At 35.8% G+C, this 25,463-nt stretch overlaps 5 protein-coding genes and 1 pseudogene across 6 annotated transcripts; 5 read left to right on the plus strand and 1 right to left on the minus strand.

Annotated features, from left to right (window-relative positions):
• The first annotated feature begins 283 nt into the window (after positions 1–283).
• LOC143622980 (uncharacterized) lies at positions 284–4,209 on the plus strand. Of its 2 annotated transcripts, none has more exons than XM_077093988.1 (5): positions 284–572; positions 1,905–2,005; positions 2,933–3,046; positions 3,128–3,229; positions 3,911–4,209. In XM_077093988.1, exons 1-5 carry the CDS (start codon positions 344–346, stop codon positions 4,079–4,081), a joined length of 717 nt encoding a protein of 238 aa, XP_076950103.1. In that variant the 5' UTR covers positions 284–343; the 3' UTR covers positions 4,082–4,209. The 2 variants fall into 2 exon arrangements, with proteins under 2 accessions (XP_076950103.1, XP_076950102.1); XM_077093987.1 differs by having other exon boundaries at positions 285–572; positions 2,930–3,046.
• Positions 4,210–7,900: 3,691 nt separating this feature from the next.
• Positions 7,901–9,093, plus strand: LOC143622982 (S-adenosylmethionine synthase 3-like). Its single transcript, XM_077093989.1, has one exon. The coding sequence runs from the start codon at positions 7,921–7,923 to the stop codon at positions 9,091–9,093; it is 1,173 nt and encodes a 390-aa protein (XP_076950104.1). The 5' UTR covers positions 7,901–7,920.
• A 129-nt stretch (positions 9,094–9,222) lies between these two features.
• LOC143622983 (thioredoxin-like 3-3) lies at positions 9,223–10,719 on the minus strand. Its single transcript, XM_077093990.1, has 3 exons — positions 10,559–10,719; positions 10,424–10,449; positions 9,223–9,571 (listed from the first exon to the last, which is right to left on the minus strand). Exons 1-3 carry the CDS (start codon positions 10,700–10,702, stop codon positions 9,352–9,354), a joined length of 390 nt encoding a protein of 129 aa, XP_076950105.1. The 5' UTR covers positions 10,703–10,719; the 3' UTR covers positions 9,223–9,351.
• Positions 10,720–12,923: 2,204 nt separating this feature from the next.
• Positions 12,924–16,030, plus strand: LOC143622984 (serine/threonine protein phosphatase 2A 57 kDa regulatory subunit B' beta isoform-like). Its single transcript, XM_077093991.1, has 2 exons — positions 12,924–14,120; positions 15,637–16,030. Exons 1-2 carry the CDS (start codon positions 12,984–12,986, stop codon positions 15,940–15,942), a joined length of 1,443 nt encoding a protein of 480 aa, XP_076950106.1. The 5' UTR covers positions 12,924–12,983; the 3' UTR covers positions 15,943–16,030.
• A 2,633-nt stretch (positions 16,031–18,663) lies between these two features.
• LOC143622806 (uncharacterized) lies at positions 18,664–20,570 on the plus strand (annotated as a pseudogene).
• A 1,678-nt stretch (positions 20,571–22,248) lies between these two features.
• LOC143622892 (uncharacterized) lies at positions 22,249–22,896 on the plus strand. Its single transcript, XM_077093911.1, has one exon. The coding sequence runs from the start codon at positions 22,249–22,251 to the stop codon at positions 22,894–22,896; it is 648 nt and encodes a 215-aa protein (XP_076950026.1).
• The last annotated feature ends 2,567 nt before the right edge of the window (positions 22,897–25,463 follow it).

Genomic DNA, 25,463 nt, shown 5'->3' on the forward strand with positions numbered 1-25,463 from the left:
TTACACAAGAGGGTTTCGACTCTTGAGACAACACAACTGGTATCAAGTGGCCCCAAGAGAGAGTTCCCACGAGAACACGGAAAGACTATGGAACCAAGGGTTACGCTCTTCAAAAAAAACTTTCTGGGTTCCGGCTAAGCCGCAAGCCAAACCACAACCATCCGGTCATTGTATATGAGAAAAAAAAAGCAAGATAATTTTGTATTTTCCAATATAAAACGTCAACTATCCCACGTGTCATCAACGTGTGGCGCCTAACAAACACTCTTTCTTCTCCATTTCTTCTTCCATCCCCCAAATTAATAATATTATTATTCTCACAACTCATTTTGCCCTAAAATCAATGGCTTCTTCGTCTGCTGTATCATCAATCTCCACATTCCATTCTACTTCTCGCTTCAACGACGTCGTTCCGTCATCTTCATCTCCGTCGTCAGTTCTTCACAGATTCTCTGATCGCCACTTGCCGTCACGTTCCGTTTCATTCATCGTCAAATCCTCAAATTCTGGTAACTTTTTCGGCGATGATCCGTTTGGAGTCTATCCGTGGGACTCAGCTAATGGAGATAACGGTACAAATACGATTTATCGTTGTTTTACGTTAGCGAATTAAGTAATTGCGTAATTAGGTTAGTTTTTATACTCTACAGATCTGGATACGTGAATTTTAGGCTAAAATCTGTTCTGTAGCATAAGTAATTGTGTAATTAGTTTTTTATTTGTATTCCACAGATTGAGATACGTAAATTTTAGCTCAAAAAATGTAAGTAGCTTAAGTAATTGTGTAATTATTTTCGTATTTGTACTCTACAGATCTAGATACGTGACTTTAGATAAAATAATGTCAGTAGCATGATCAATTGTGTAATTAGGTTAGTTTTTGCACTTTAGGTTAATAAGTGCCAGTAGCTTAAGTAATTGTGTAATTAGTTTTGTTTTTGTATTCTACTGATCGAGATACATGAATTTTAGATTAAAAAATGTCAGTAGCATAGGTAATTATCTAATTAGTTTCATTTTTATATTATACAGATCTAGATTTGTTGTATTAGCTGAGAAGTTTTCGTGATATTTAACTTGCAGTAGATGATCTTATTCTGATCAACATCAATTGTTCAATACCGATCTGAATTTGTTGTATGCATCTGAATTAGGAGTGTTAATCATAGATTGTAGATTGTGGATATTTGGATGTTTAATTCAAGTTCAATTGAGTGGAAATATGTTGAACGGTGGAAGTGATAGTTTGGTGTCAAGATATTTAGGGCTTTTCTTTGTGGTGGAAGTTTTGTGAGAGATTACTCAATCATTGATACTTTCTTGGTTTTACATGAATTATAGGGTTAAGAAATGTTAGCAAGATAAGTGATTGTGTAATTGGTTCTGGTTTATGATTTATAGGTGTAGTTTTGTTGTATTATTTGTGATATTGTTATGATGTTTGACTTGTAGACTTGTAATAGATGGTCAGATTCTTATTAACATGATTACAGATGTGAATTTTTGAAGCGTTGGTGTTGATTGGTTCTGTTCTGGTGCTCGATTTGTTTTTAACTTTGTTATATACATCTGAATTAAGAGGCAATGCTTTGACTACTGTTAATTATGAATATTTGGATATTTTAGAGCGAGTTCAATATGGAGAAAGTTATAGCTTGAAATCAAGATATTTAGGGCTTTTTTGTTGGTGAAAGTTCTTAGACAGATGATAATCATGGTCAAAGACTAGGTTATTATGATTTTTTAGCAAATTGCATATGATTAGTAAACACTTTTCCTAACATCTTATTCTTATCATGCGTTAGGTTCAAATCATATATATACCCTGCATATGTCAATTTTAAGCATCCTGTTATGTTAACATTATTTCATGAGGTTTTTAAACGTACCTAATATAATTGCAGGTATTGAATGGGAACAACAGGAAACAATTACATTGTTCACTGCTGATGGGCTTGTTCAAATTGGAGGATTAATGGTTCCTAGGCGTGTCTCTTCATCACAGGTATGTTCAAGATTAATTCTCTCTCTCTCTCTATTCTTATTAACAATGATAACAAGTTAACAACCTAGGAACCAGGTACATTTGTTGTAGTAATTTACTGTTAGATTCCAACATAAACCTAAGTGTGTTCACTCTTAATTGCATGTTCTGTCATAAGCTGGTAGAGGTAGCGTAATTGGGTGGGTAGGCAAATCGAGTAACGGGTCAAAACGAATAATGATTTGGTAACAGTAACAGTTCAGGCTAGCCAGAAACTCCCTTTTTTGGGGGTTCTTTTTGACTTTCTCACAAATAATTAGTGTCAAATACGATTACAGAAACTCAGAAAGAGGACACTTTCTCATTAGTTGATTTACTATCGAATTGTAATTGGGCTTTATCCATTCGTTGAGAAACAGGTATAAATAGTTTGCTGGTATCACGTAGTTTTGAACTTGGTAGCATGGTTCAGGATTTTTGGCGATAATCACCGTGTACAAAATAACAGGTTTGTTCAAGGCCCAAGTTAACAAACCCGAAATGTCCTAACCCTCCTTGTTTAGTACCCTTGATACCACGTCTTCAATGCAAAATTTTCCGAGGATGAAGCTTGGACATTTGATTCAAAATGATCTAAATCACCCTTGGAAAATCTTGCATTGGAGATATGTGGTATCAAGGGAACTAAACTAGGCGGGTTAAGGCCTTTCGGGTTTTTAACTTTAGCCTCGAACAAACCGATTATTTGTACACGGAAAATTTTTAAGAAAGCCCAAACCAGGTTAATGTATTTGTTTTTGTGTGTCGAGTTTGAATTTTATTGGAACAAAGTTCAAGACACGTTAGTCTTCAAATTGTTTGTTCGCTTGTTTTGATCACAATTTAGGCCTTCACGGTTTCCTTTTTATCATCAATTTTAATGATAATCTAAGTTTTTGGGTTTAGAAGAAGCAATCCAAGGTGAAGAGTTCCCCAAGAGCACATCAATTTAAGGAAAGCAATTATATGGATCCGGCTCAAGGCCTATGTTTGGGTGCACTCTTTGATATTGCAGCTACCAATGTAAATCTTCACATTGTACCAACTACAATATCTTTGATTATTTAAATTATTCTTTGTATGAATTTGAGGTATTGGTTTCAGGGACTTGATTCGGGCCGAAGACTTTGCATAATTGGGTTTTGTCGTTCCATTGAGATGTTAAGTGATGTAGTTGAGGACACTGTTTTGGAGCATGGTGGAGAGGTTTTTACTATGTACTTGTTTTGCACAAAGCATGGGCTCAAGGCCAAGCCTGGTTCTTGACCAAAACAACTGGGCTGGGTTGGTCTATAAGTTTATACAGGCTCAAATAGGGGTGTGCATGGGTTGGTTTTGGGCGAAAACACGGTTTTTAAGTTTTTAGAAACCGTTCGACTTTGATTTTTTTATTTGGGTTCGGTTTTGGTTTTTCGGTTATACCGTTCGGCTGGCTTTGAAATTGGGGAAAAATGTTGGCCCAAATTAATGAAACTGGGCCTAAATTTATTTGTTGATCTGTAACTAATTGATTATTATACATTTAAGCTAAGAATATATGGGTTACACTATTTATTAAATTCTTACAAATTACTTAAAGTTCAAAATTAAAAATGAAAATTCATAATTCGTTTTGCATTGTTTTTAATTATATATAAAACTAAAACCAAATCAAAAATTTGGTTTCTACGAAAATATAAAACCAAACAATTGGTTTTTGTTTGTGTTTGGTTGTTTATGTTAACTTTATTATTGGGCTTCAGGCTTACCCGGGCCATTTGGAGCTTTTTTTTTGCCTGTTTTGGACATGTGTCAGGCCTAAGCCCATTTGTGCATTTATAATTGTAATTCATGTTTATGATGAACACATTTCTGAACATATTTAATTATTTTGTATATTGATGTCAGGTTGTTGCAGCAGAGAAGGCTAGTAAAGGGGGTTTAAATGAAAAATTAAAGATGACGGTTGCGGTGCCACTACTTTGGGGGGTGCCTCCGGCATCTGAAACACTTCAGATTGCGGTGCGTAGCGGTGGAGGAATTGTCGACAAGATTTTCTGGCAATGGAACTTTTGGTAAATCAATCTAAAATAATGGACGATGCTTTGTACATAAATTGCTGTATAAAACTTATGTTGTATCATATCACACTAACATTAATAAGTGTATATCTAATCATTCATGTGAATATCAAATTGATTCAAGAATATTCACATCTTTGTTAATAATCTAAGAAAATGTGTATTGATCTACGACATGTTATCGGTTTTTGGTTTGTTGAGATGGCGGTTCATGTGGCATGTCACATCATCACGATTCACGAATGCCTACATGGTGGTGCATGTGACAAGCCATGTTATAAGCTCGCCTATTTAGATGCATGTATAACAAAAAGGGTAATTGTGAATGCTTACATAGTGGTGCCTGCGGCAATCCATGCCATAAGCTCGCCTAACATTTTAAATGGTGTATCGGTTTGGTTAATTCGGGTTTCAGAGGTATGGACCGAAACCGAGTGAAAAAACTGTTAGTAAACAAATCATCAGAGGATGTATCTTGCTTGGGTAGACTTTGTGTGTTTACTCTGGGAACTACTTTTGATTCGTTTCTCCCCTATTCTGACATGAAAATAACAGTTTTTGGGTAGTCATGTCTAGCCTGCTTTTAAAGCAGACTCGTTCTTAGGGTTGACATGTTTAACATGTTGAATGAACAGGTCTTGTTCGGGTTATCTAATTAAACTTGCTAATTAAACATAGTGGCATGCCGAACCCTTTGAACCAGAATAATTTTCTTATATATATATATATATATTCATATGGTCAACCAACCAACACGACCCGTTTAACCCTTTTAATTACGAAGTTTATGATTTGTCTAACCATTGTTAAATTTTATTACAACTTATTTACTATCTGACAAAATGTTTACAACTCGCCAATTCCTTTGACTCGTTTAGATAGATGGGCTATATGAGTCATGACTTCAATGTGACAGACAAGATACCATCGTGGAGTAAAAGCATCTACAACAACAAACTCATACAAACAAACACATCATTGCCACATCGGATTCCAAATGTTTTCTCAAAAACCCCACTTTTTTCCCACAACAACAAACCACAACAAACCCATTTAAAAAATATTAAGATTATATATATTAAGTGTATATATATATATATGTGTATGTGAGGAAGGAGACAAAATGGGCCCACATGTGAAGATTTTTAAAGGGTTGAAGGCAATGACTTGATCTCATTAACTTGTGACCAACAATGGTGGAGTTAGATATATGTGTTGCCATGTAGATTCAGACAAGAGGGAAACCCCCTTGTGATGCTCTAAGTTTGTGGGTGAAGTTTGTATTCAAGTACCCATGGAATGAGGTCTTCTTACATACACACGTGTATATTTATAATACAATAATAATTTTTAATAAGATTTGTGGAGGTTTGGTGTAGTTATAAATGAGTGTTTTTTAATGAAGTTTGGAATTTGATGTGAAGCTAATGTGGCCGTTTGTTGAGGTCCCGCGTTGGAATTTATTGGAGATGCTATTATTAAAGTCCTTAAAATGGGGTTGTTGGTTTTAGAGCATTCACATCTCATCCCCTAAATTTATGTGAGATTGTGAGGAGAGTATGTAAATTATAGGGTAAGGTTTTGAGTGGTTGTGAGTGTAAATTGTAGTGTTGAGAGAAAAATGTAGTGATTTTTTGTAAATTTGGGGAACATTGTTTGCCCCTATTTATTTTTTAATATTTGTTGGATTGGTTGTGAGTGAGTAGAGGAGAGATAAAACTGTAATGATAAAGGTATAAAAATATTATTTAATTAAACATGAGAGAGAAATGTAGTGTTTTTAGTGTAATTATAGAGATAAGGATGGAGAATGGGATGAGAATGCTCTTACAAATTTAGTTCACTTACTCGGATTCAAGGCATTCAGTATCCTTTACCATATAGAAACACCCACCCAAAGTCCGGTCTAGGTCGGTGTTTCCTCATAGAGGAAAGATGGATCATGGTTCAAAACATTGATGAAAGCAATAAGGGGAACGTTTTGTATTTCATCATATTTTTCCGTTATTTGGAATTTGAATATTAGCAAGGTCAAAACATTCGACTATATAGTCGTCTATTTTGACAATTCATTTCGTCTACCACCACACACACACAAGGTTGAAGGTCCTCAAGCATATAAATTGGCTGTGACTCAATGGTAGAACACTAACTTTACAAGTGAGAGGTAGGGGTTCGAATCTCACTATCACCAATTTATATGAGAGATATGAGGGATGACCCTGGCTTGCCAGGGTTCGAGTCCTGATCTCACCCGGTTTTACCGGCCCCTCGTTGTCGTGCCATTTGGCGGGCGTGGGGGTCGGGTTTTATCCGGTGAATCTCTCAATAGGTGGACCGCTAGGGGCTCCGTCCGTCCGGACTAGTGGCCGGCTCGGGCTACCTTTAGCCAATGGGGGCTACGTACGAAGTACCCAGCGTTACTTAGTTGGTCGTTCAAAAAAAAAAGAAGGTCCTCAAGCAAGTCATTTTCATCAATCCAATACCAATTCGTAAGAGAAGTTTTTAAAGATCACGTCACTAGATTAATAAATTTCTACATTTTTTATACTACGCGGTTGTTGTACATTGTAATAAACGTAATCCAAGCGCCTTTCTTTTAATAATCGTCTATAACTAAAGGGGCACGAACATGTTTATGATGCTATGCATTGTTTTCAAAAGATGTAGAACATCAAATTGACTTTTAGAATAGAGGCAGCTCAACATATTTTAGGGCCTAAAACGAACTCTGAATTGAGGCCTTCAAATAAATATTCTACATATATGTTTTTCAAAATGTTATTTTATAGAGCATCAAAACATGTTTTTTTTTTAAATTTAAGGGCCCATAAAATTTGGGGACCTAAAGCGATTACTTAAGTTATTTGTATTGTTGAGCCACCCCGAATTTGAAAAATGTGAAACAATGGACATATGATAGTAATGCCTTCGAAAAGACTTCGAAAGTTCGAAGTCACACCAAATAAGTTGTAGCGTTATGCAATAATCAAATACTTTACACAATCTTGAACATGTCAAAAAAAATAGTACCGGTCGTCTATTTAAAAAGCTGATCACTTGAACATGAGTTGCGTATCCACAATTTATATAAACACGACCTGTTTAACTGAAGAGTTTTTATCAAACAACTCTAACGCTAGCGAAAACCAATGTTTTCAGACCCGGGCCGGGCGTCGACCCGGAAGCCTTACTAGGTCAAAGGTCGGGCCGGTGTTTGAGCAGGGTGACGTCATAAATAATTTAAATATATATTTATTTATATATGTAATTCATATACATAAAGAAATTAATGATAACCAAAAATAATAATAATAACAAATTTAATGTTTATTTATGTTTCATACATCGTTTTTTGCAGGGCCGTCTTTGAGGCATGGCAGGGTAGTCGACGGCCACAGGCCCGACACCCCACTAAGCCCGAAATTTTTTTTTCAAAAAAATTTATATGTATTTTTATCAAAAAAAAATTTGTATAATCAATGTTTCAACAAAATTATGTAACCACTAGCTTAGTGTAGTGATAAAGGGGCATAACATCTAACCAAAAGGTTGTGGGTTCTAATCTTATTCGAGACAATTATAAGCTTATTTTTTTACAAAAGTTTTATACACAACTCAAATCATAATCAGGTAAGCCCATTTAAAAATAAATTGTTTAAACCCAACAAAATGTTTCTTTTACTTAAGGCCTAAAAAGAATTTCGCCTTTGGTCCAAAAAAAATTTCGTCTTCTCGGAGCCGGCCCTGACTCAGCTGAATCTTAAACCACCTTCTAATTTATCTGATTCCTATAGTTATTAATATTTTTGTTTCTTGAATCTATTTGTCACAGAGATGGAAACTTTCCTATACACATCCGAGTCAGTCAACGAAGGTCACCCAGACAAACTCTGTGATCAAGTCTCGGACGCCATTCTTGATGCGTGTCTAGAACAAGACCCCGAAAGCAAAGTAGCATGCGAAACGTGCACCAAGACCAACATGGTCATGGTCTTTGGTGAGATCACCACAAAGGCTAATGTAGACTATGAAAAGATTGTCCGTACAACTTGCAGAAACATTGGGTTCACATCCCCTGAAGTCGGGCTTGATGCTGACCACTGCAATGTTCTGGTAAACATCGAGCAACAAAGCCCTGATATTGCTCAGGGTGTCCACGGCCACCTCAGCAAGAAGCCTGAAGAAATCGGTGCAGGTGACCAAGGTCACATGTTTGGTTATGCAACAGACGAAACCCCTGAACTTATGCCTTTAACACACGTGCTAGCGACCAAGCTCGGGGCTAAACTAACCGAGGTTAGAAGAAACAAGACTTGCCCATGGCTCAGGCCCGACGGCAAGACCCAAGTCACGGTCGAGTATTACAATGATAACGGTGCGATGGTCCCAATTCGGGTCCACACGGTTTTGATCTCGACACAACATGACGAGACCGTGACTAACGAGCAAATCGCAGCTGATCTTAAAGAGCATGTGATTAAGCCTGTGATTCCAGCTAAGTATCTTGATGATAAGACTATCTTTCACTTAAACCCGTCTGGGCGGTTTGTTATTGGTGGCCCCCATGGAGACGCGGGCCTAACCGAGAGGAAGATTATTATTGACACTTATGGTGGATGGGGGGCACACGGAGGCGGTGCGTTTTCCGGAAAGGACCCAACAAAGGTCGATAGGAGTGGGGCTTATATTGTTAGACAAGCAGCTAAGAGTGTGGTGGCTTCGGGTCTTGCTCGTAGGTGCATTGTTCAGGTTTCTTATGCGATTGGTGTGGCAGAACCGTTGTCGGTGTTTGTTGAGACGTACAAGACTGGGACGATTCCGGATAAGGATATCCTTGTTCTGATTAAGGAAAATTTCGACTTTAGGCCTGGGATGATGGCGATTAATCTCGACCTGAAGAGGGGTGGCAATTATAGGTATCAGAAGACTGCTGCTTATGGTCATTTTGGTCGTGATGATCCTGACTTCACCTGGGAGACTCCGAAGATTCTTAAACCTAAAGCTTGAGTGAGGTCACACTTTTGCCGCTTGATCTGAACTTGTCAAATCTTTGTGTTTGTGTTTTGCTGGAAATGTTGTATGTTTTTTCTATTATATCAAAAGCCCATATCTATAAAATAATTCCATTTGATTTAAAATAGTTACGAGTATGAAACAAACAAACTTACACAGGTCCACTATAATCTCACTCATAGCAAATATAGTTATAAAGATTACATAAATAAAAGTGACTTACATTGCAACAATTAATTTGGGATACTTTAGTTAGGAGTGTAACCATAAACGGTCGTGTAACCTTTCTTCACCGGTACCATACATGGCATCAACACGTTCACCGTCTCTATAGAAGTGAAAAGTAGGCGTGTAACGAATATGTTGGGTTGTTTCGGGGCATTCGTCGATATCTGCATACACAAATGTAAGTTTTGGGAACTTGCTGCTAAACTGTTTGAATGCAGGGAGGACGTCTACACAACCACGACACCTGTAAACAACAAAAAGATTGAATATTAGTTAAAGCACAAAAAGACGGTCTCCAAATATATAAACAAACATGCTCTTTTCTCACTTTCACGAACTTGTTATGATATTTGTTTGGCACGACCTGTTTGGACCCGTAATTGTTGTTTTTAATGTTTACGGTTTATTGCTAACAATTTTTAGCTTTCCATAACTAGGGCCTAGGGGTGTAACTGAGCTAAGCTTATTGTGAGCTACTCAAGATCGGATAGCTAAAAGCTCAAATCGAGTCGGGCTTAAACGAGCAATAACCTAAAAATGTTTTAGTTTAATAAACAAGTCCGGGCCCGATCTGTCACTTATCAAGCTCAAGCTGGCTCCCGAGCCTAAACGAGACCAAGCTGGCTCACAAGCCTTAATAAACAAGTTTGGGCCCGAGCATCACGTATCGAGCTCAAGCTGGCTCCTGTGCCTAAAACTAAGCTTGTTTGAAAAACTATTCACTAGCAGAGCTCGAGCTCTTGTAAGTTAAATGAGCTGAGCTTGAGCCTAGCTGAGCTCATATTCAGCTCAGCTTGTGTACACCCCTACCCGTGACCAAAATTCTTGAATCTACCATATGATTGCTTAATAAAAACCCTAATACGAAGCTTACGGTAACAAATTATATTTGTAAAAAAATTTACATGATCAGGTACTACATTAAAATGCTGATCTTAAAGCAACAATAACATAATTTTGCATTCCTTGATGTGTTTAAAATTTGTTAAATAAAGGGGCTTAAATGAAACAATTCACTTGGGCATTTCATCAAACACCTTGTCTACAACTTTGGTTTCACAATAGAATAAATTTAAAACTTAAAACTGTCACATACCAAGATGCACCGAATTTGATGACCGCCTGCAATCATAGATAATAATAATAATAATAATTAACGAAAGCAAATAATTAATAAGATATATGACGAGGCAAATAGATTAAAAAGTAGTGAAGAGTCAGTCATACATACAGGGGATTTGGAAGTTCTGATTTGATGAAAGATGTCTGTCAGATTCTCATCGTTGGATGCAGTTATCAGGTTATCTTTGCCATTCATTTCCTCCTTTTGGCTGTTTGTTGCTGTTGCTGTTGCTGTTACTGTATTATTCTCCATGTTCAATAGCTATGGCGGATGAAACTTTACCCTTTCCCCTATATCGTATCAATAATATTATTATTATTATTATTATTATTATTATTATTATTATTTTATTTTAATAATAGAATTTTATTATAGAAAAGAGAAATATTATTTGCGACCACTAAGTTTATGAGCGGAAGCACGTTGCCGCCCTAATTCTCAAAATGTGCATGTTGTCTCCTCATGGTCGTTCGTCCTACCAATCTCAGTCTCTGATTAAATTATTATTTTACCCTTTAATAAATAAGTGAAATTACCATTGTTAGACAAATACAAACATAAGTAAAATTAACTACAATAATGTAATATTTAAAAAAACAAAAGAAAAAAGAAACAATTATATAATTAAGAGGTCAAACACATCGTGAAAGAAGCGTTAGAGGCTAACAGGTTATGAAATACGCGTTTGGTGGCCGAATATGTCGTGAAAGACACGTTGAGGCTAAACATGTCGTGAATTACGCGTTGAGACCAGACATATCATCAAAGACGTGTTTATAATGAACATTTCTGAAAACTAATATCTATAGCTTTAAAAATGTGATCTCTCTCAATTAATATGACATTTCGAAATATTCGTTAATACTTATTAATAATAAAAAAATAGTTATTTGTTAGATTTATTTAATTTAGGTATTTGATTCAAGTCTCATACGTGATAAAATATAGTGTTCTAAGTTTTGCATAGAAAATTTTCTTCTCTATGATGTATTTAGGGATGTCAATGGGTCTGGTTTGGGTCGGGTTTAGGTATTCCCAAACCCATACCCGGTTATTAATGTCCATCTCAAACCCGTCAGGTTTTAATCGGGTAATTACCCGTCGGATTTCAGGTTTTCCCATCGGGTTTCGAGTTTCATATCAGGTTTTGATAAAATACCTGTCGGGTATACCCGGCCGCCGGGTTTTGACAAAATATAACTAATCGATTACAAAGATGGTTACCATAAAGATAAAATATCTCAAATAATTAACATAAAGACAAAAAATATATTTGGAATACAGTATATATATATATATAATATAATATAATAAGCTATGTTGGGTACATCAGGTAGGGGTGTGCATGGATCGGTTTGGGGCATTTTGAGTCAAACCCATAATCATAACCGATCCGTTATGGCGGTTTCGGTTAATCGGTTTTGAAGGTTAAAGCGAGTTGGTTATGGGTCAGTTAACCGTAACCAAAACAATATAGTTGGGCCTAAAAGTTTGATATCAAATATTAGAAAAAATGGCTTGACATAATTCAACAAAACATATAATCCATAATATCAATATCAAATATTAAAAAAATAAACATTATATAATCTAACATTGAAATTTAAGTTAATTTGATAACAAAGTTGAACCGAACACATCAAAATGGTATAATCCGACAATATGTTTGTTGAAAATAAATCTCAAACATATTGTTGGTTAAATAAATGGGTCAGTTTGGTTATGGCGGGTTTGGAAGTATCTTTAACCAAAACCGACCCGCATTTGGCGGTTTTCAAAAATTTATTAAAACCGACCCACCGGTTATGACGGTTATCGGTTAAAGTTGGTTCGGTTATGACGGTTATGGTTCGGTTAACGGTTATGACGGTTAAATTGCTCACCATCAGGTATATAATCGGGTAAATGGGTTTATGTTATCGGGTAATCGTCGGGTATATTAGAAATCTCAAACCCGTTCCAAACCCACGAAAAATATTAAAACTAATCCCAAACCCGTCCCAAACATTAATAATCGGGTATTACCTGTTCCATTTATATCAGGTTTTGAATTTTACTATCGAGTTCGGGTTTCATTACCCCTATGTATTTCCTTCTAAAAGTGTTAGTTATCCAAATTATCCGTATAGAAAAAATAAAAAAAAAATATCTATTTGGCAAGTCTCAAGTTGCAATTAATCTTCCCCAATTTTAACTGCACTCCTCTTCCTATCAGATTTGCTTTCACTCACTCACCCACTCACTCTATCTTCTCTCTCATCTCTTCTCATCACCACCGCCGGCCACCGGATCATACACATCACACCACCGCCGGCCGCCGGATGCACTCCACTCTCAATCCACCGTCACTCATCTCCAACTTTAAACCACTTCATACTGGTACGACACACCGATTTCACTTTATGTTCGCTTTTAATTGCTAGCATAACTTTAAACTTAGGGTTTTGATATTAGCAACATAAGTTATTATGTTGATCGGATGATAGTATACATATTAGGGTTAGTAACTTCCCTCGATTGACAAATCTGGAATATGTTGAACAAATTAATGAAACGTGGCCATCGGAAGGCATCCAAGTCCGATACCGATGGTTACGGAACCTCTGAATCCGTTGCTTCCAATGTTACTCCTAATCAGTCGTCTCGTGGTGGCACTGCTGCTTCTATCCCTAATAATTTAGGCCTACCGCAGTCCGGTGGAGCTGCGACCACGGTTGAAGCTTTACCGATGTTTCGAGACGTTCCGGTGTCGGAACGACAGCATTTGTTCTTGAGAAAGTGTCAGGTTTGCTGTGTTCAGTTTGACTTCACAGATACGTTGAAGTCGGTTAGGGAAAAGGAGATTAAGAGGTTGAATCTCGTTGAGCTTGTGGATTATGTTCAGTCGGTATCGGGGATGATTGCCGAGAGTAATCAAGAGGAAATGGTTAAGATGATTTCGGTAAATGTGTTTAGGTGTTTACCGCCGAGCTCTCATGAACACACAGGGTCGGAGAATATTGAAGCGGATGAAGAAGAACCGTATCTTGATCCATCGTGGTCGCATTTGCAGCTTGTTTATGAGCTTTTGTTGAGGTATGTCGTGTCATCGGATACCGATGCGAAGGTTGCGAAACGGTTTATAAACCATTCGTTTGTTTTAAAGTTGTTAGACATGTTTGATTCTGAGGATCAACGTGAGCGAGAGTATTTGAAAACTATTTTGCATAGAATATATGGGAAGTTTATGGTGCACCGTCCGTTTATTAGGAAAGCAATTAATAATATATTTTATACGTTTATTTATGAAACACAAAGGCATAATGGTATCGGTGAGTTGTTGGAAATACTTGGAAGTATAATTAACGGTTTTGCATTGCCAATGAAAGAGGAACATAAGTTGTTTCTTGTTAGGGCACTTATACCGCTTCACAAGCCGAAATCGGTTGGTGTGTATCATCAGCAGCTTTCTTATTGTATTATTCAGTTTGTTGAAAAAGATAATAAGTTGGCGGATACGGTTATAACGGGATTGCTTAAGTATTGGCCGATTACTAATTGTCAAAAGGAAACTCTTTTTCTTGGGGAACTTGAAGAAATATTGGAAGCTACACAGGCCACCGAGTTTCAGCGGTGCATGGTTCCTCTTTTTAGACAAATAGCTCGGTGTCTTAACAGCCCTCATTTTCAGGTTTGAGAAATTTCATTATCTTTTTTTCATTAAAGTGTTAGCTGAACGGTTGTTTATTGTCATCTACATGTTTTGGAGTGTTTTTATTATTTTAAGAAACTGTGAGGCACGGTTGATATGCACACGTCATATGACATTTATAGTGTACTAGGATTGTTAGATTAGATAGGAACTTATCTTTTTTTGGTGCCACATGTTGCATGGTGTCGATTGTTAGGAGGTTGCCTTTACCGCGTGAAGTATTTTGGCGTGAATAATATCTGTATGAAGTTTAAAAGGAAACAATAACAAATAATACAAGTTACAAACAAGATTTGTTTGTTGGACTCTCTTGTCTTTTTAAAATCAAGTCTTAGTTAATCAATTAGTTAGTTAATAATATCTTTTAAAAGTAATACAAAGATAAAAAGATTGATTGGTCAACAGTATGGCATACATTACATGTCATACGAGTCCCTTGCTGCTCTTCATCGTCTTTTTTCTCAGCTCTTCTTTGACGATTCTGTTTATAGAGTGTGGTTAATTTAACTTCAATACATATATTGCAAATCTCGATTTTAATGAATGATTTGTAATCGATATTTTTTAACTGTCAATGATTCACGCTAGTGTTAGTTTTGAGTGCTCATGTTTACGTCATGCTGGTGGCAACCGATTGATGTTAACATTTATGTTAAATTGGTAATTAATTCTGTTTTAATCAAACATCAACGGTTTCTATATCGTTGATGTCACGCTTTAATAAATATTGATACTTTAGGTGTATATGTTTCTTTGTTCTTTAATGATTCTTTGTGCTTGTGTGTTAATTCTAAAGTATTGTTAAATAGTGTCTAAATAAGGGGATCTTATGTAAAAACAGTAACTTTGGCTTCCAATTTGCCAACAAAGGAAACATCGTAATTGTCATGGATAAAGGCTTATAAACGAACAGAACAAACACGAATGGACTATGGAGCATGTCCGTGTTCATTCGTCTAACTTTAACCGAACAAACGATCGAGCATGAACGGGGTTTTCTTGTTAGTGTTCATTTGTTAAGAAAATGGACATGTTTGTGTTCGTTTATGTGTGTTCATAAACAGTATAAACAAATGGTTCACGTGCGTAAACGTATACACGTAACTAAACATAGATGAACGAACAAAACTGAGATAACATTAGTTAAAAGTAACTTGAAGAACAATGTTTTAGGCTTAAAAAGTTTTTATAATAATACCAAGTTGTAATGGGCCAACAATTTTAAATGAACAACGAACAAACTTAAATGAGTGAACAAGGCATGTGTTCATGCTCATTTGTTTATCTCAATGAAGACATATTATTGTTCATGTTCGTTCGTTAGTTAAATAAAGAAATATAAACAAACCTTCTGGCCGAATGGTTCACGAACAGTTCGTTGAGCGTTCGATTTTGAGCATGTAAAGTGATATAACTAACCATCGTCATTATTACCACTCGGGTTTCGTTTTAATTGCATTTATAATGTATTTACTTTATAAAATTCTTTTTTCAGACAGCAGATCGAGCTCTATTCTTATGGAACAACGAGCACATTGTAAGCTTAATCGCTCAAAACCGCAATATTATTTTACCATTAGTCTTCGAAGCACTCGAGAACAACATTCAATCTCACTGGAATCCAGCAGTGCACGGGTTGACAGTTAACGTCCGTAAAATGTTTCAAGAAATGGATGCAAAGTTGTTTGAAGAGTGCCAGAAGCAATATGCTGAGAACCGAGCCCATGCCAGCGAGGCAGACAAGCAACGCGTGCTGACTTGGCAAAAGTTAGCTGAAGCTGCTGACAACAGAACAAAGTGAGAGATTTAACTCCGTTGTGTTGGCTTTTTTGTTTTCTGTTAAAGTTAAACATCAAAGATTATTAGGTAAAAAGAATGATAATTCTAGATAGAAGATTAATACAAACTTTTTAGTCAATCTTTGATTTGTTCTTGCTTTCTACATGAATAAAAAAGTGTCAAATCGTGTGTTGGATTTATTTCTTAAAATTGTACAATTTCTTTCAGATGAATCTAGGTGAATGTGGGCATGTGTTGTAATTTAATATTTGGGGATTGATTGTTTTTTATAAAGATAAAAAGAGGGTGTTTGGGATTGTGTTTTGAAACTGCAGATAACTGGATTTGAGTGTTCGGATTAAGCAATCTGTTGAAACAAATTAGGATGTAATAGTTCATAGTTGTATTAACAAACGATCGAAAGACGTGCATCACATACGTAAGTAAATTAGCAGGACGTCTGTGAGCGTCTGGTTTGTAAATTTGGCCGGTGGCGAGGTGGCAGATGTGGTCGGGATGGGCAGTGAGCGGTGACTGATCAGAGACTACACCAACTTTAGTTGAATTACCTCTGCATTTTGAAAAAATGTTGAATTCTTTTAAATGAAATAATTAATAAATAATTCCAATCCATTTAATTTGGTAAATATGCACATTAAAAATGAAATTTAGATTCAAATTCCAGCAAATTTTGTGAACCAAATACATTAATTCAGTGTTTAGTATTCAAGAATGACATCTAGAATGAAATTGACTTTTGTTAGAAAGAAAAAAAGAATGTATGGTTGGTCAATAAAATGTAATTACCTATTATATAAGAAATTTAATTTAATCTAAACATGTCAAAACTATTTATTCGTACACTAATGCCTCTTTTTTTTATTCCATTGCTTTTTTCACTCTACTTTCTTGAATCTTGACACCACCACATGACCACCGCCACTATCACTTGATCACCACTATTATCACCATCGCCACTGTCACGGCCTCTGACATCGTCGCCGCCGTTGTCATTTCTTTTACCTTGGTAAATTTTTCTATTTTGAGGCAGAGATATTTGTCATGTGTATCTTTTCTTTTTCGAATTTTCCTGCATACCAAATAATAAAAAGTAATAATTCAATTCATTCTCATGTGTTAACAAAACAAGATAATAGGATGATAATGATCCAATTCAACATGTTTTTCATTTCAGTCCATCGTCTATTGCATTTCGTGGGTGATAACTTAAAACTAGACTAATTTTTTTTTGGATTCAATGGTATTTTAGAATATGGTTGAAACATAATAAATATTTGAGAAAGGAGAACATGCTCGGTTGAAATTTGATGTTTTGTGGTCAGGTAAATGATTTGTTTGCTTGACCGATTAATTGTTCAATTGTTTTCTTTCGCTTAAGTGAACTCATGTCAAGGTTTGTGCTCTTATTGATTTGACCAGTTTTTACTCTGTTATGCATGTAGATCATAGCACTTCTATCATCCTTTCCTTAATATCAAGCTAAAAAAGATTTTGAACTTTAGTTAGATATGAGCCAAATTTGGTAAAAGCATAGAGTATCATGTATGTGCTAAATGTTTATCTTAACTTCAATTTCTTGAGTATAGATTACATAGTGAAAGCGCATCCCCAGTAGTACTGCATGAAAAAGTTTTTTTTTTAAAAAATCGATTCTTACTTATTGGAATCCTTCATTATCAGGCAGGTTACCAAATACATATTAACAGTTTTAGCAAATGGCATCTCAGGCCAACGGCTCATACATGATGCAAATGGCATCAAGTCATAGCTTTAACGTTTATGATAGTAGATTAGTAGGGATGAATTTTGGAGGTCAAGATAGGCAAACGTGTGCCTATTTTTTCCATATTTCTTGTGAATCTTCTTTTAACAAACAAATTCCTTTATCATTCAATCCAACTTCACCTTGGCTTTGTCCAACCTCCAAATTACCATTTCGCCCTTTACCATATAGAGTTACAATGACCTCAACTAGTGCTGTTCACGAACCGAACCGAACGCGGACATGCTCATACTTAGTTTGGTTTGGTTTGAAAGCGAGCCGAACCGAGCGGATTGAATTTAAAGAAACGAGCGATATCTTTATGCTTGAACTTGGTTTGGTTCGAAACCGAGTGGCTTGGTTTTGCTTGATTTCGTACAAAGTTTCCTTTAAATTTGTAAAACTTCAAAATATCATTCATTCAATAATTTCAATTCTAAATTTTCTAAAATTCAACCTTTAAAATGTATAAAACTCAGAGTTAACAACAAAACATTTATAAAACGAGCGGCTATAGTCTAAATTTGAACTTAGAATACAACACAAAAGAGAGAAATTTTAAAAACTTTAAAAAAATAGTATACTTATACACACACACACACACATACATACATAAATTTTATATATAAAACTAATAAATAAAAAATAATTCGAGCAAAACGAACCGAGCAAAGCTTTGCTTGTGCTTGGATTGTTTTTAAACCAAACCGAGCCGAACGGCTCACTTCGAAACCAAACTGAAATCGAACGAGCATTTTTCAAGCAATTTTTAAACGAGCGGCGAGCAATTGAACAACACTAACCTTAACACACTTGAAATGAATATAATGGTATTTATATAAAAGTTTTTTGAAATTCTATCGATTACCATTTATATAATATTCAAAAGTCAAAGCATTTGTTACTAAAAGTAGCATACCCACTCATACTCCTCCCATGTTCTTCTCCACTTGAATCAAACATACATTCCATGGAGATCCAAATTCACACTCTCTCTCTCTCATCTTCATCTCTCTCATACTACCATCACAGTCTTGCCATCATATCGACCACCAAGCACTACTCGACTTCAAACACCAAATCACCTTCGACCCATCAAACCTCTTACAGTCATGGACACCTCAAACCGACTGCTGCAAATCATGGGCCGGCGTTACCTACAACTCCGCCGGCAGAGTCGTCAACCTCACCCGCTCCGGCCTCATCTCCGGCGACGATTTCATCCTCGACACGTCACTCTCCGGTACCCTCTCTCCATCTCTCTCTAACCTCACTTTTCTACAGCTTCTTGATCTTAGCAACCTTAAAGACTTATCGGGTCGGATCCCACCGGAGTTCGGTCAACTTTCACGTCTCACCCACTTGTTTCTTGACTCCAATAAACTCTCCGGCGAACTTCCGGCCACGTTCAGATTACTATTCAATCTCGAAAAGCTTTATATTAATAATAATCGGATTAGCGGCCAAATCCCGCCGGAGATTTTTACATCTTTTAAATCGTTAACGGAGATTGGTTTCTCCGGGAATCAGTTTTCCGGCGACCATTGGGGAGATGGGTTTGGTAACAAAACTTGATTTTCATGAGAATAATTTGACCGGAAGGATACCGGAAACTATTGGGAAGTTAAAAAATATTAAATTTCTTGACTTGTCGGAAAACCAGTTCGCCGGAGCTATACCGGAATCTTTGGGATCGTTTCTGGAGTTGCAGATTTTGTACCTTAACCAAAACCAACTCTCCGGAAACATTCCGTCGTCAATTTCCGGCATGGGTTCTATTCAATTTATTCGGTTATCGGAGAATAAGTTAACCGGCAGCATTCCGCCGTCGATCGGAAACCTTACGAAGATCCAACGGTTGATATTTGAAAACAATATGCTCACCGGAAAACTTCCGGATACTATTGGGTATTTGATTACTGTCACCGATTTATACTTCTCCGGCAATAGATTCACCGGAAGTATCCCTTCAAGTTTTGCTAATTTAAACAATCTTCAAACACTTGATTTATCAAGAAACCGACTTTCCGCAAGCTTCCGTCGAATCTCGCTAAATTACAAAACTTACAAACACTTGATTTGTCATTTAATCCTTTAAACATGATCACATTACCAAATTGGTTCTCAAAATTGAACCTTTTCCGGTTAAAGATGGCGGGAACCGGAATCCGGGGCCCACTTCCGTTATTCCTTGCGTCGTCATCGGTATCGGAGTTGGATTTATCGAGCAATTCGATGACGGGTGAGTTACCAAATTGGATTGGGAACATGACGAATCTATCGTTTTTAAACTTATCGAATAACCGGTTCGTGGGCCCGATCCCACCCGAGTTCAAGAACCTATCATTGCTAATGGATCTTGATCTACATTCGAATAATGTTTCGGGTGATATAAACATTATTTTCAAGAAAAATGTAGAGGGGCCACTTGGTCATTTCAACTCGATTGACGTGTCGTATAACTCGCTATCGGGGCCTATAGATATTGCCGAAGAGGCTGCGATGGATTCGATTGTGTCTTTGGTGTTATCGCATAATCCGATAGGCGGGATCATACCGGAAAGTTTGAGTAGTGGTGATGAATTGTTGAGGATCTTGATTGCTAGTAATGATTTGATGGGCAAGATACCAAAGGGGGTGTTGAATTTGAAGACATTGAAAGAGTTTGATGTGTCTAATAATAGATTGATTGGGGAAATTCCTAAACATAATATTAATATTCCTGTCACTGCATTTTTGGGTAATCCTGGATTGTGTGGGCCCCACTTTCGCCATGTAAGCATTCTTTTTGACAGCGTGGCATTTTTGTTGTACTTTATGCAAAATTTACTGGGAAGGAAAATGAAAAAGACCATAGTGTCTTAATACCATATGAGAAACCATGTTGTTAAAAGTTAAAATCGGAGAGCATAAACAATTATCTTGTTAAAATTTTGAAGCTCGGTTTTTGGTTGGTTTTACTGATTATTTTGGTTCATTTTAGTTTTGGTTTGACGGAAAAATATTTAAACCGATAAATCACTAATTGTCAATCTGTTAGTATCTCAGGAAAAATAGACAGACATGTGGGTGGATTTGGATAATGATTCAGAATGGATTTCGATAATTATACATGATTTTATATTTATTTTAAACGAAATACATAAAGTATTTTTTTATTCATTAAGAATTTATTTTTTAATTATTCAGGTGTTAAAAGAGGTACAGGTGAACATAGATTATTATATTGAATTCATTTAATGAACTATTTATTAAACTTTTTTTTTTATTATTTTTTGAAATTACAAATTTTGTTCTAAATTAGTTAGTATCGCAATAATATATTTACTCAACTTATTCAATTTTCTTTAATAGAAATAAAATTCATATTATACCATTTAAAAGTAGGTTTGTTCATGGTTCGGTTTTAAAGGTTTTAGGTCAAAATATGAGCTAAAACATTAGTAACGGTTTTTAACTATCGAAAACCGTAAGTCGTAACCAAACCGAACTGTTAGTAAAAGTTTGGATCCGGTTTATGTTCCACAATTTGTGAAGAATTAATCTTGAATTATTAGTAAAGTTAAAGGTTTATTTTGTTAAGCCATAATTTAGTTAATTGAATTGTAGTAGGTTTAGGAAACATCTTGGCTTGGAGAGGAAGTTAAGTAATTGTCTTGGAGAGGAAAATTAGTAGGTCTATAAATAGGGTCTAGTTTATTAGTTTTATTAGTGAGAGTTGAGAGAGAGACAAGAAAGAGTCAAGGAGTCTCATCTCCATGTACGTTTGATAAGTTCGTGAAGTTCGTTTGTTATGTTCGTTTGATTATATGAAAAGAGTCGAGGGTTGTCACCCCAATATATCGTGTTCGTTTGTTTGATAAGTTAGTTTGATATAATTGTTTGATACGTCTGGGCCAACAATTGGTATCAAAGCTTTGGCTTGTTGAAGACACGGTTCGTTACACAGAAGACGAGTCTCAAAGGAGGTTCGATTACCATTCAGAAGTTGGTTGGGTTTTGTTGTTTTGGTCCACGCCAGATCAAAGAAAACACTTTTGGAGACGTGTTCGAGAAGTCTGAGAAGTTGTAATTTGTGTAGTAATTATAACACAATTATTGTGTTGATAATATTAGCCGCCGCCACCACAAATAAGGTCAATTCCTTTTGCTTTAAGTTTCTTCTGGGTGGATGCAAATAAAAGGTTAATAATTATTTTGGATAATTATAAGTTAAGTAGGTAGCTTCTCGTTTCTACAAATTGAGGAGTTTTTCCTTTTTGTTGTTTTTGGCTTTGTTGGGAGTGAATAATTTGTGAGAAATTGTTTGGGATTTTAAAATTCAAAAAGTAGTTTGATTATTGAATCATGTTCGGTGATAAAGAAGTAGGGAGTTCGGGAACAATGAAAGAATCGATTGGTGGTTTTGTTTTGCAAGCACCGAAGTTAACTTCGACCAACTATGTGTCGTGGTCGGTTATGGTGAAAATTATATTGGGTGCGAATGGTTTGAACGATGCGATTGATAAAGAAAAGGGTGCAGGAATTGAATAAAGAAAGAAGTTTATGGCCTTGGGTGTTATCTTTCAAACCCTACCTAAAGATGTGATGCTTCAGATGGCCAAGTATTTGGAACCGAAAGATGTTTGGGAAGCGTTAAGAGTTCGTTATCTTGGTGCTGAAAGAACTCAAAAAGCTCGTGTTCAAATGCTAAGAACTGAGTTAGATGCAATGAAGATGGGGGAGACAGAATGTATTTATGATTATGCAGCGAAGTTGGGTGGAGTACAATCAAAGTACAAGAGCTTGGGAGCGGTACTTGAAGAAGAGGTTTTGGTAAGAAAGTTCTTGAACTCTATGCCGGATAAATATTTACCTGTTGTTTCTTCGATGGAGCTACTCGCAGACATTGAAACAATGGCGTTTGTAGATGTGGTTGGACGTTTGAAGGCATATGAAGAAAGAAACAAATTCAAGAATGTGAATGGAAGTTCATCCCAAAGTCAGCTCTTGTTCACCCAAAACGAAAAGAAAGTTGAAAACTACCGAGGACATGGTAGAGGCCGTGGAAGATACAACGGACGAGGAAGAGGGAATCCAAGATGGAATAGTGAACGTAAGAATGTTGAACGGGGTGAATACCGGTTAAATAACCCTGAAGAATGGGAAAATAGAAGGAAGTATGTAACGTGCTACAACTGTGATAAGATGTAAAGAACCAAGCAAAGGGAGTGATGAAGTGAATTTGACAAAGAAAGAAGATGATGTTGATCCTTCTTTGTTCATGGCAATTGGTTCAATAAAGAAAGTAAGTTTGAATGAAGAAAGGGTTATCCCTGGTGTGTTTGAAAAGGATGAAAAGAATGAAGGTACACGGTACTTAGACAATGGTGCAAGTCATCATATGTCAGGAAAGAAAGAGTTCTTTACTACCTTAGATGAACAAGTTTCGGGTCAAGCGAAGTTTGGTGATGGATCCGAGATCGAAATCAAAGGTAAAGGTAAGGTGACTGTGGTAAGTAAGTCTGGTGAAAAGAAAACGTTTTTTGATGTTTTCTATATCCCTAAGTTGAAGACAAATCTTCTTAGCTTGGGAAAGTTGGATGAAGAAGGATGTAAGATTGAAATAGCCAATGGGATATTGAGGCTATATGATAAGAAAGAGAGATTGTTGATGAAGGTTCAGAGAAATCTGAATAAGACGTACAACATCAAGCTTCAGGTATGTTGTAATTCCGACAACTTTAAAGATGAAAAGAAAGATAGTTATGATGTGAAACCGATTATGGAAGTGAAGGATATTCGGTTTGGAACGATTCCAAATGATTTGTTTGGAGTTCGTGAAAGTATTGGTCAAGAACGAGTTGATGAGAAGAAGCGAGCTGAGAAAGAAAATAGCAACATGACTTCAAAGTTAAGCACTGAAGGAACGAATGCTAAGTTTGAAGAATCAGTGAAGCAAGTATGCTATAGTCAATTGAAAAGGAGGAACAAATTCAAGAAGAAATACAATTCAAGATTAAGGGGGTGAATGAAGAATTAATCTTGAATTATTAGTAAAGTTAAAGGTTTATTTTGTTAAGTCATAATTTAGTTAATTGAATTGTAATAGGTTTAGGAAACATCTTGGCTTGGAGAGGAAGTTAAGTAATTGTCTTGAAAAGGAAGTTTAGTAGGTCTATAAATAGGGTCTAGTTTATTAGTTTTATTAGTGAGAGTTGAGAGAGAGACAAGAAAGAGTCAAGGAGTCCCATCTCCATGTACGTTTGATAAGTTCGTGAAGTTCGTTTGTTATGTTCGTTTGATTATATGAAAAGAGTCGAGGGTTGTCACCCCAATATATCGTGTTCGTTTGTTTGATAAGTTAGTTTGATACGTCTGGGCCAACAGTTTGGAGTTTGTTGGAGTACTCTATATAAAATGCATAAAATTTAAAATTAAAAAAGTTGTCCAAACTTAACAAACTCATTTAAAAAAAAAAAGATTGTGAGACATACAACTTAACAGAAATTTGAAGTCCAGTGGCAAAATAAAAAGCTCAATTCTCTATCTTTTGGCTGCATCGAATTTATTATGGGAAATAAATCGGATAAGTTTAAATCAAACAAAATAATCATTTCCGGTACGTTAACATCAAATTATCAATACAAAAAGTAACAGTGAGTAGTGTACAAAATTCATTGGAGATATTTATACAACCAATGAAAATATTCTTTGTGATATATTACCACCACACTTGATGAGTAGATATACAATAATGATATGTATGGCATGAAAGTTACTATAGAAGTATAACAATTCTGAGTTGATACTAATTTAGTGATTTTCTGTTACTATTATATCTTTCAATTTATTCATGAAACTATGAAAGGACTAAATAAATACTCCATAGCGTAATGAGTAGATAAATAAATAAAATGTTTGTTTTAGGCTTTTGAAAAGAAAATATAAAGGCCATCCATGATCCATAACCCAATTGGAAAGTCAAATGTTTCATAAGGGCCTGGCAGCCCATATAGAAAGTCAATGAACAACCTCCACAAAAAACAGAGAGAATTTATTAAGACTACACCATCTCCATTAATAAACATCCTGTCAAATTTCATTGACTTTGTTGAATAGTACATGAATGTCATATATCATGTTTTATAGGTGAACCGTGAACGTTATTCATATGAATTATTATCATGACGTAGTTTTGTAATCCTGAATGTTCGCATTACAAGACATTATATGCATGCATAAAAAGTTTTAGTAAAAACGCTGTAAACTTAATCCATATAAACGTAAAACAATAAGAAAAATTTGAACATAATTTAAGGGTTTCTATAAGCTAAAGCTAAACTGCTAAAGAAGTTGCAAATTTTGAACGTATAATATTATAATATTAGGTTAGAGCCCGTGCTTCACAAATATAGAAAATATAAAAAAATAAAAAAATATTATATGTAATACCAATACGTATATTCAATTATTTCATGAAAAAATTTTAGAAACAGAAAAAATGAAAGGAATGAAATGGTTTATAGGAAAGATATTTTTTTTTTGTGTTTATAGGTATTCCGCAATTTGAAATAGCGGAACCCACGCTGGTTGCAGAGCGTGTCAGGATTTGTCTAGTGAGCTGGAGGATTTTTAGCTATTCTGCCAATTCAAATGGTGGAAGTCACTTATTTTCCACGTGTTCCGCCATTTGAAATGGCGGAACACCACTTTTACCCCTTTATAGTCTGCCCCTATACATTTGTTGCAATTCCACCATTACAAATGACGAAAGTGAA

This window comes from Bidens hawaiensis, unplaced genomic scaffold (genome assembly GCF_021521415.1).
Source record: "Bidens hawaiensis isolate Kalapana, Puna unplaced genomic scaffold, B.hawaiensis_p1.1 tig00003244_1, whole genome shotgun sequence".
Lineage (NCBI taxonomy): Eukaryota > Viridiplantae > Streptophyta > Magnoliopsida > Asterales > Asteraceae > Bidens > Bidens hawaiensis.